Raw genomic sequence first — 11,174 nt, 5'->3', positions numbered from 1 at the left:
GCTCTTTGCCCTAGGACTCTGCTCAGAGGCCAGTGTCCCCATTTCCCTGACCACCCACTTATGGTGGCTCTCTCTATTACATTTTTTTTTTTTTGGCTGTACTGGGGTTTGAACTCAGAGCCTGGTACTTGCTAGGAAGAAACTCTACCACTTGAACCACAACCCCAGCCCTTTGGTACACCTCCACTCCATCTCAGCAAAGCCTCTTCTGTCTCTGTCTCTGTCTTTGTCTCTTTCTCTCTCTGCTGCTATGAGGTGAAAAGATGTCCCATTCCACCTCTCCTCTCACTAATGAGAAAACTGGGCCCAAAGAGAGTAAGGGACTTGCCCAAAGTCACACAGATAATAAGGAATTGAGTCAGAGCTTGGGCCTAGGTCTATCTGATGGGACAGCTCAAGTCCCTCTGCAGAGGGACCTTCCATCCTCCCTTCTGCCTTCACCTCCCAAGTAGTTGGAACTATAGGTGTGTATAACCATGCTAGTCTATGAGCACTTGGAATCTAAATATCCCAGGACAGAACCTCTTCCAGGTCCCCTGGGCACACAGCAGCCTATGTCTGAAATCTCTGCTGGGATCTTCAGTGGCCATTGGAGCCACAGCCAGCTCTACATAGCCATCTCAGGGTCCAGTCTGGCTGCTCAGAGGATACCGTCATGACCACAGCAAACCTGTCCTCACTGGAGGGGGACATGCTCTGGCAGGCCTCCTGAATCTCACTAATGGTACCATGGAGATCAGCCAGGTCACCGGTCAGGGCCCGTTGATTCACTGTGGGGAAGGGGACCACAGCCTATTAGGGCACATTTCTAGTGCAGGACAGCAAGCATCTGCCTCCCCACTCCTGCACCCAGCCTACCTTTGGCAGCCAGGGGCACAGTGGGCAGGTCCTGAGCAAAGCCCAGGAGTTCTGGAAAGTGCTGGCTCAGCGATTTGGCAAGGATGTGGAGGAAGGTGGACTTCCCATCCACTGTCTTAGTGGAGTTCAGCTGCAAGTGACCACAAAAACACAACTTTCTCCAGGACCCCACCAAGATTCCTGGTCACATGACCTCAGCTTCTCCTGGGCCAGTTCTTGGCTTTGGGCTTTTTTTTTGAGACAGGGTCTAGCTATGTAGCCCCAGCTGGCCCCAAACTCATGATCCTCCTGCCTTAGCCTCCCAAGTACTGGGATTACAGATATGTACCACCATGCCCAGCTAGTTTCTGGCTTTGATACTCTCTTTCCAACTTCTCTCCTTTTCAAGATGTCAGTCTTGCCAGGCACCAGTGGCTCATGCCTGTAATCCTAGCTTCTCAGGAGGCAGAGATCAGGAGGATCAAAGCAAATAGTTCACGAGACCATATCTTGAAAGAACCCACCACAAAAAAAATAGGGCTCATGGAATGACTCAAGGTGTATGCCCTGAGTTCAAACCCCAGTACTGAGAAAAAAAAAAAAATCCTAAGGCTTGGCTGGTGAAGCCACAATCCCCCACTTTGCTGCAGTCACTTTTCCATTCACCACTCTGGGGGGGTGCCCTCCTGGGTCATGATGTCCTCTCCTCCCCTCTGTCACAACTTAGGCTTGACCTCCCAGCCTGATGGATAGAGATGGGTATTGCTGCCTGGCCCTCACCTCTGTCAGAAAGTTGATCTTGAAGCCAGTGGTCTTGTTCGTCTTGGGTTGTCCATCGTTGAGATAGTTACCCATGGCCAAGACAAACTGCCGGGCACAAGGTAGGTGCATGGTCCAGGTGCTCACCTTCCCCCCAGGTCGGAAGTCCCAGGGGACAGAGGAGCAGGTTAGGCAACCAGGGGGCAGATGCATTCAAACCTCCAATATCTTAGCAAGCTTCCTGCTATTTTTGAGCTCCAAGGATGCCTGTCGCAAGCACTCGAGACTGCCTCGGATCTCCTCGGTCTTCTCCTGTAGGGTGGCCTGGAAGTGAAGGCTGCGCAGGCGGGTCTTGTATTCCGGAACTGACAGCATCTGCCTCAAAGACAGTGCCAGGATTCATCCATTCATCCATTTTCCACCACACCGTGGGACCCACGGGGGACCCACTGCCCCACCTTTGGGGGGTTGAGGGGTGGGATGATGGAAAAGTAAGTAGGATCCCTAGGGACGCTGTCATCCTAGTTACCTTGGCCCTGGGTGGGAACGGGCTATTTAAGTATTAAACTGGGACACAGAGGTCTGAGCAGGGTGGAGGTACAGAAGGGACGTGGGACAGAGGCAGCCCCCACCGCCACCCCTGTCCAGCCACAGCGGGAGCCCTTGGCTTTGAAGGAGAAGGGGGCGTCTCAGCCTAGGCACCTGCAGGACGAACTGGTCCGGCTCGCTGAGGCGGCCGGGCGCCTCTCGGAAGGCCTGGTAGCGCTGCTCCTCATCGGCGTCGGGCGCGAAGAGCAGGAGCTGCGCCAGGTGCGCGGGCTCCAGGCGCCGGGGCTCCATGCTCATGAGCGCCTGGCGTAACTCCGCGGGACTCAGCTTCAGGTGCGCTAGGAGGATGGCTGTGGGCGGGGCCGGGAGTGTGAGGCGGGGGCGGGCCCGGGAGGGGGCGGGGCCCGGCAAAAGAGTGGGGCTTTAAGATTGGCCACAGGCTACTGGGTGGAGCCAAGAGGTGGGCGGGGCCTTCTAAACAAGGGGGCGGGGCGGGGGCGGTTCCAGAGGCGGAAAAGGGCCTTGGGGACTGATCAGACTTAGCTGGTGAGCAGAAACCAAGAAGCTGAGTGGGGCTGGTGGGTGTGGGGAACTAGGGAAGGATCTGCAAAGGGCAGAGTAGAGAAGGTGGCTTGAGATGGGACCACAGCTGAGGGCGGGGCCAATAGGGGGTGGAGCCAATGTCAACCTCTGTGCCCAGGTGGGATTCCCTTAGCCTTGTGCTAGCCAGGTGACAGGTGTCTCGCCCCACATCCTAATCTCAGTCATCCACCCAGGTGGGTCCAAGGCTCTGTGGCCCAGAGGGCCACTGCCTGACTCCAAAAATCCCCCGGGGTTCCCTGGCCCCTCACAAGTGTTGTAGGCCTTCTTGTGGGACAGGATTTCCACCACCTCCTTCTTCCTGAATGGCTCAGGCCTGGGCACCGGCTCTGGAAGGGAAAATAGATAGTTTAATGCGGTTGGAGGTAGGCTGGGGCTACTGTGGCAGAGCCCAGGAGAGGTGTAGCCACAGCCAACCATAAAGGGCCCCCTTCCTCCCAGGCACCACCTGGACTAAATCAACTCCAAGCATCCATGCTCCCCTCATTCCTCAGTCTCCCACTTGGGGTCGCCCAGGTCCAGCCCATCACATTTCATCTATGTGGAATATTCATCCTCCCATTTCCATCTCCTCAGGTGCCCTCTCCCCTGGGCCCTGGGGGCTAAGCTGGCACAGCAATGAAAAACCAGCCACCTCTCAACCTTTCAGATGATTCCTGAATGGACAAGCCTTTTTCCTCCATCCTGGACCACCAGCCACACACACACAATAACCCTGGCTGCTTAGAATCCCATCCAACCACTACAGAAGATACCAGAAAGGGCTGAGGGGACAGAGATTGCAAGAGATATTTGTGGGCACCTTCTCTTTCACCCTATTCTGGCAGTGTGGCTTGCAGCAAATCACCTAGGAAGTGGAGGTGATCACTTTATCTACCTAGTAGTATTGTCAAGAGATTTGTGTAAAGTCAGCACCTGGCATTTGATCAACACAAAGTAAATACCAGCCATTATTATCTCCATTTTGAGATGGAAAAAACTAACCCAGGACTTGAAAGTTGGAAGACACATTAGGTAAATGTCCACAGTACAGCCCTCAGGGACTCTAAGCCTGAGGACACTACAGAAGGCAGTAAGTGGGGCAGCATGGTGTCTGGGCTTCCCCCAGGGCCATCGGGCCACTCACTCGCAGGTTTCTGGGTACCGAAGTGGAGTTCCAGGTCGAGGTATTTCACCATGTCACTCAGCTTGTCATAGTCAGAGTCCTCCCCAAGCTGCAAGGGAGCATGGGAAATTCAGAGTAAGAGGCACAGCAATAGCTAGACTGCCTTCCCCTGCTCAGCCCACCCTCTGATGGCTATTCTGGGGGTCCCTGGAGGGAGATCAGCCATCAGGCCCCGGGGATGAAGGCAAGAGCAGAAGACTGCAGATGAAGTTAAATCATCCAAGTTCTCAGGAGAGGAGTCATCTTTCCTTGGAGTCAATAATGTAGCCATTCTTCAAACTCTACAAAGAAGCTGGGCCAGAGGGCTTCTCTGCAATGGTGCTGTGAATGGGCTGATGCTAACCAAGGGGAAAGAAGGTAGCTGAGGAGTCTAGTCCTATTTTGAAGGTTCCTTTACAGGGAGTGAGTCCAATGTGGAGCTGCCCTAGACAGCTGAAGTAGCCAGGGGCTGGGAGCTGGACAGGCGGTGGAGTGAGATAGGTAGAAAGTGACCATCTGAGGCTTAGACAGGGAGTGGAGAGAGGGCATTTGCCAAGAGAGAGACCCCAAAGGGAGGGCAGGTAGAGAAATGAAGTCTTGGGACATGGCTGGAGGGCAAGGAACCTGATACAGACTTGATTTTGGCCAGTGGAAGGACTACACTATAAACCGAAACTAGAGGACTCATCTAAAGCTGGTAGGAGTAAGGTCTCCGGGCACCCTGCATTTAGGTCTCTATTTGTGGCCTTGTCCTGCTGAGAAGCATCACTAGTAACATGGGAAGGCTCCCTGGAGAAATGGGCTGATACCATCTGGGATCTGAGGGCAGGAGACAGCCCTGAGGCCTGGGGGATGCAATGAGGAAAAACGAAACGTGCCTGCTCAGGGTGGATGTGTGTGAGGCATGCTTTTGGTCCCAAGAAGAAAAAAAGATAAAAGGTTGAAGCTGATGGTGGGCACTGGAAAGGAATAGCCCCCCAGGCCATATTGAAAGGAGTATGGTGTCAGACTAGTGTCTCAGACCTGTAATCCTAGGCAGAGTTTGGGCATGGTAGCACACGCCTGTCATCCCAGCTATGTGCAAAGTGTAGATAGGATATCCAGGCCAGCCTGGGCATAAAGGCAAGACCCTATTTGAAAATTAAAGAGTAAAGGGCTGGAGGCATGGCTAAAGAGGTAGAATCCCTGCCTAACAAATGTGAGGCCCTGAGTATTCCAGTACCTCCGAAAAAAATAGGAAGTGTGGTGTCCAAGAACTCTGTTCTCTCCCCTGAGCTGATCAAGCCCCACTGGGAATTCCATTTAGGGCCTGCTCTTTGGCAAGGTCATCCCCACTGGACTATTGAGTTAGAAAACACATTCTTGGGGGAACAACCTAAAGAAAGTTGAGAGGCAGAAGTTAGGAGTTTCATGATTCAAGGCCAGCCTGGGCAAAAAAGTTAGTAAGGACCCATGTCAACAAAACTAGCCAGTGATGGTGGTGCATGCCTATGATTCCAGCTACATAAGAGGCTGTAGGTAGGAGGATCATGGTCTGAGGCTGGCCCCAGACAAAAATGCAAGACCCTAAAAGAAAACCAAAGCAAAAAGGGTTGGGGATGTGGCACAAGTGGTAGAGTGTCTGCCTAGAAAGTGTGAGGCCCTGAGTTCAAACTCCAGAACCACCAAAAAATAAACAAACCAAAGAAATATAAATCCTGTTCATATTCCAGGTTGGTCAGTTTGTAGATAAAGGAATATTCTTGTTCTGTCTGATTTCAAGGGCCAGACAGAAAATGGCAAGGGAATCTTGAGGAGACAAAATTTCAGAGCAATACAAAGAAGGATGGTTAAGATTGTCCAACAGGAGATGGACAGCCTCAACAGGTAGTGAGTTCCCCATCACTCAAGGTAGTCAAGTATACACTGACGATATCGTGTGGGAGGAGATTCAAGCATCAAAGGAGAAAGGGAAACGGGTATGCATTTTAACCAGCTGCCTTTTGTTTTGTGTTTTGTTTTTGAGACAGGGTCTCACTATAGCCCAAGCTGGCCTTGAACTCGGGATTCTCATACTCTGCCTCCCAAGTGCTTCAGTTAGGATTACAGGGGTGTGTGGCTGCCAGCTGTCTCTCCTCTCTCTCCCTCTCTCCCTCTCTCTCTCTCTCTCTCTCTCTCTCTCTCTCTCTCTCTCTCTCTCTCTCTCTCTCTCTCTTTCCCCATTGTATTTTTGGCTCAGGGACACAGTCTGGCTTCCATGTGTGCATTGACCCCCCAGGATGGGCATGTTCTTGAGCTGGGCCTCCATTCCTCTCTGCTCAGGGTGACGTTGCAAGAGTCTGGGAGGATGAGTCTTTGCTGCGATTCTGGCCGCCACCCCTGCCGCAGTGCACCAGTGAGTGGGCCCCACGTTACCTACCTGACCCCAAATGGTGCCTTCCGAGTTCTCCACCTGCTCCCACCGCAAGCGCTTGACACTCATGTGGCTGGTCTCGCTGCGCCGGTGGCCCAGGCCCCGGGACAGCACGGGGGGTGCACAGGGCACGGGTGGGGGCAGGGGCGGTGGGGGAGGGGGCGGGACCGGGTGACTGAGTTGGGGGTGGGGCTTGGCTAGTGCCTGAGGAGGGCCCCGGGAACCGTCAGAGGGGCGGGAGCTGGGCTTGGGGTCGTGGAAGGGCAGGGGTGGTGGTGGCGGGGGGCTGAGTGGGGGCGGGGGAATGTGGTCAGAGATGGAGGAGTAGGTCAGGGAGCTGCCTTCCTCGCTGGTGCTGATGCAGTCGCTTGCGCTGCTCCGCTCGTTGGTCACAAAGCTGCCCTGGTCATCGTGAAAACTCATCTGATTGGGAGAAGGCAGATGAGAGGAAGGCGATGGGCCCACATGGACCAGAACGGGTGGCTATGGGTACGCCGTGGTGGGGGGGATGCAGAGTGGGCTAGCCTGGGGCTGAGGGTAAAAGAGCCTGAAGACAAGGAGAGGACAGCCCAAGGCTGTGGGCTGGAGAGCCTGACAAACTGTAGGATAGCCCAGGACAAGGAATGGACTGACCTGAAACAAGGAGTATGGGGTAGCCCCAGACAAAGGATGGGCTAGCCTGGGGAGAGGGAAAGGAAAGCCTAGTGGTTTAGTCTGAGATACTGAGTGGGATAGTCTGAGATAAGGAATGGGGTAACCTGAGACAGTATATAGGATAGCCTCAGGCAAGGGGCAGGATAGATTTTAACAGGGGATGAGGTAGCCTGGAGCAAGGAATGGATGGCTCCCGCCAGGGAGTGGGGTAGCCTGAGACATATTCTAAGACAGACCTGGGCACATGGAGAGATAATCCAAGGCAAACCCCAAGGGCAGAAGGTATCCTGAAGGACTCTGGGGACACTGTTCTTCAGTAGGTCCACACACCCCCTCCCCTTCTACCTTCCACACTGGCACACCCACCTCCTCGTAGTCATTTTCAGGGGTCAGGAAATCATCCACGATGGTGACCCGGGGGCCCAGCTGCTCGCTCAGCACATCCAGGAAGCGGTCTGCATCCCGGCTCCGCATAGGATGGGAAAACGTGAAGAGTTTCCTGCGGCTGGGTGGCCGCACAGGGTCTGGGCTCAGGGGACTGTCCGGACGGATAGGCCCTGGGCCTGGCTGCGGGGAGGGTGCCCTGCTGCTGTCCAGGCTGGCATAGGGGTGGGACTCAGAGCTGCTGGGGGAGGCCAGGCCCCCAGAGCACAGCGGGTCATAGCAGGGAGAGGGTAGGAGCCGTTCACTTGGCCATGAGACGCTGGACAGGGTCCTGGGCCCTGGGTAGGGGATAGAAAATGAGGACCCCTTTCAGCTAGTACCTGATTCCAGGCACAGGCTGGAAGGGAGGCCCTTGAGGGCAGGTCAGCTCTGTGTCCCAGGGCAAGCTACTTTCCCTCTCTGGGCACAGACCCTGGGCAATCTTGCCTCCCAGGCTTGAGTGGGAGGGAGCACCAATTAGCCCCAGGTCAGGCCAGACTCTAATTTATCTGGAAATGTCCCATCCTGGATTCACTGAACACAATCCAAGGGGTGCTGGGATTACAGGCACGCCCTACCATGCTCCACCCCTGGTCCTGCCTTCTGACTGCAGAGAAACTTATCTTTCCAGGTATGCCATTCACAGAGCAATGCAGGAGTCACGGGCTAACATGAGGACTTCTTTGGGGGGAAGCCCTTTTCTTTTGCAGATCCACAGTGGGGACAAAGGAGAGGCTGGGACAAGACTGACATTGTGGCTCCTACCATGCATGGAGGACTCTGGGGTTCCCCACGAGTCAGTCAGAGGGTGTGCCTGGGAGTGGGAACGACACCCAGACAGACAGACAGCCGAGAGGACAGAGGATGTGCCTGGGAGTGGGGACGACACCCAGACAGACAGACAGCCGAGAGGACAGAGGGTGTGCCTGGGAGTGGGGACGACACCCAGACAGACAGTCGAGAGGACAGAGGCCAGTGCCCCCTGAAGATCTGAGGCTAGCTGAGTCCTTACCTGCTGTGCCCATGAGGCTTGGACCTGGAGGGGAGGCCCGGGATTTGGACACGGTCCCCATCTTCCCTTTAAAGCTGCTGTTCAGTCGAGACTCAAGCTCTGCGTAGACAGCTGACATCTGGTGGGATGGGGTGGGAGGCCAATCAGAGGTGAGTCCCACCCACTCCCACTGTCCCCACATGGACCCAACATGGTCTTGGAGGCCAGGCGTGGGTAGTCTGTCCCAGCCAGAAAAAAAACACCAGCATGCCGTGCTCTGGGGTCCCCTGAATCTCACCTGATGGGCCACCCATTGCCCACCCCTCACTGCACCCCTGGAAGGCAAAAAAAAAAAGTCTTACCATCTTGGGGTTGGGAGTCTCAGGGAGGGAGGTGCCATCACCAGCCTGGCGCTCCCCTGGGATCAGAGGAAGAGGCATATCAGGGCAGTCGCCGAGACCTTCCGGGAGGGTGCCACAGAGCTCCACTTAGTACATCTGAGCTTTCAGGCTCAGGCTCCAGCCCAGACCCAAGCCAGACCCAACAGGCCTCACAGAACCAGGAGCAGCTCCACTCAGCCCACCCACCCCCATCAGTCCCTGTCATTCCTCATCTCACCAAGCCCATTGTGCAGGAGGGGAAACTGAACCCAGCCTTTCCATCCGGGGCCTTACCGCAGCTGAGGCTGGACTCCAGGCCCTGGGAGTGGAGGCTGCGGCGGCAGATGGAGGAGGCCCTAAGGGAGCTCCGTGGTTGGGGTTCTGGTGTGGGTTCTGGTGTGGGCTCCGGCTCCAGTTCCAGCTCAGACTCAGGCTCTGCTGTGGGATATGCAGGGAAGGCTGGGGACCTGTCCTCTCAGCCTCCACAGGTAAGGAGAGCAAGGGTAGACATGTCTGCACTCCAGACCACAGAGCCTTCTCTGCTTGTGTCTAGGGTAACTGTTTAGGGGAAGTCCTGAGGACAGAAACCAGGTGGCCGGAGCACCTGGGAGCAGCCAGCCTGAGCACAGAGGACAGAGTGGAGGCCCCAGCTGTTCCCAACAGGACACCATGTTTTCAGGGTCTCAACACCCTGTGTTCGGATCAGTGCGGCCCAAACAGGCTGGTAGAGTAAAAGGAAAGCCTTCATCACAGGGTTTCAGGCAGGGACGCTGAGGGGGACAGCTGCCATCATTGCCCTGTCCCCGATCCTGTGACATTTCACAGCCAGCCCTCTAAGCATGCTGGAAGTCTAGAGGAGAGGCTTGAGCCACAGCCAAAACAAAAGGAGCCTCACTGCAGTTTCTCAACAAACTAAAACCACCTGTTCCCCCAGGTGGCCTGCTGAGTGTCCTGGGTGAGGACGCCCGCCCACTTCTGGGCAGCACCCACACTGGCCTGGAAAAGCTGCCCCCCAAAGATGCTTGCTGAAGATATCCTGTGAGTCATGTCACCCTGTCCTGCCATGGAGTCCTGCCAGCACTGAGCCGAGGGCCTGACCACTGTGAAACTCTGCTCACAGGGTCTGCTCCGCCTGGCCCTCTGTCCTCCGACCTGGCCTTGCTCTGTGAGAAACCCCAACCCCACGCTTCTCTGCTGTCCCCAGGCACAGATGCTCCCTGGCTGTGCCTCTGACAAGGCTCCTCGGAACTGCCCACCAGACAGTTGTACCTCTAGCCAGTGTCTAACACCTGAGAACCCCAACATCCTAAGGCAGAGAGCTGTGACGCACCCATTAGCAAGGTCCGAGGTTTAGGACATTGGTCCTAACAACAACTGTTTTCAAGTTCCTGTGGCTCAGATGAAGTAGGGGTGCTATGTCCTGCAGAAAACATCAATGCTAGGTGAGGCTGCCCACCTCTCCCCATTGGCGACCAGCCCTGGCCTCCTCTTCTGCCCCTCAAATTCACTGAGGTGTCAGAAGGTGACTGTTCTTCCTCTTGGCCAGGTTGGCAGTGCAGACACCCAGGTGGAGCAGACCCTGCAGCAGGGGTCACAATCTGCAGACCCTGAGCTCAGTGCCCTGGGCCACCCATGGGGACTGGCTGGGACAGTGGGAAGGGGGTGTTGAGCAAGGCACAGGTGTCAGCAGGGTCAGGACCAGGTGCCAGGGCTCCCAGGATGTCTTCGGGAAATGACTGAGGGAAGCAACCATTCCCTGCCTGCCTAGGTGCTGCTTGGGACAAGGCTGGCGTCCTCACCCTGGGCAGCCACTCCTTGTACAGCCAGAGTTTGGGTGGCCTGGAGATAAGGGGGGGATGTAGTTCATTAAGAAACAAACCGAGGCTCCTTCTGTATTGGGGGTTGGGCTCAGGCATCTTGTCTGGGACCTTGACATTGTCAGAGGCACTGTGGCCCTCTGTCCTGTATCAGGGACGGGAAGGTGACGGATGGGGTCCTCAGTGTCCCTGCTCACATCAGCCCAAGGAAGGCTTTTTTGCAAAGCCTACCCCTGCTGACCCCGGGCCTGGAGGGGGCTTTGTTCTCACCCCCACCTTAGTGCTCAAACCTCTGGAACCTGTTGACACACAAATGCCCTGTCAGAGGCAGGGACAGAATCACTGCGTTTGCACAGTGTGGGCTGTAGCTTCCAGGGGCTCCATGTCCAGGACAGCCCGCGCTCCCCCTCCAGTCTCTCCCCTATTCCAGTCTCTCCCCCTCCCGCTCCAGTCTCTCCCCCTCCCCCTCCAGTCTCTCATCCTCCCCCTGCAGTCTCTCCCCCTCCCCCTCCAGTCTCTCATCCTCCCCCTGCAGTCTCTCCCCCTCCCCCTCCAGTCTCTCATTCCCCACTCCAGTCTCTCATCCTCCCCCTCCAGTCTCTCACCCCTCCCCCTCCCGTCTCTCCCC

The 11,174-nt window shown here is 55.9% G+C and overlaps 1 protein-coding gene across 1 annotated transcript; it reads right to left on the bottom strand.

Moving 5' to 3' along the window:
- Window positions 1–579: 579 nt before the first annotated feature.
- LOC109685316 (delphilin-like) lies at window positions 580–10,195 on the bottom strand. Its single transcript, XM_074075366.1, has 13 exons — window positions 10,186–10,195; window positions 9,024–9,203; window positions 8,712–8,809; window positions 8,371–8,488; window positions 7,302–7,657; window positions 6,288–6,704; window positions 3,872–3,959; window positions 2,997–3,074; window positions 2,299–2,495; window positions 1,816–1,971; window positions 1,618–1,704; window positions 859–988; window positions 580–770 (listed from the first exon to the last, which is right to left on the bottom strand). Exons 1-13 carry the CDS (start codon window positions 10,193–10,195, stop codon window positions 580–582), a joined length of 2,106 nt encoding a protein of 701 aa, XP_073931467.1.
- Window positions 10,196–11,174: the final 979 nt, after the last annotated feature.

The sequence above is a fragment of the Castor canadensis genome, chromosome 6, assembly GCF_047511655.1.
Source record: "Castor canadensis chromosome 6, mCasCan1.hap1v2, whole genome shotgun sequence".
Taxonomy (NCBI): Eukaryota; Metazoa; Chordata; class Mammalia; order Rodentia; family Castoridae; genus Castor; species Castor canadensis.
This window is presented reverse-complemented; position numbering and strand designations above follow the sequence as displayed.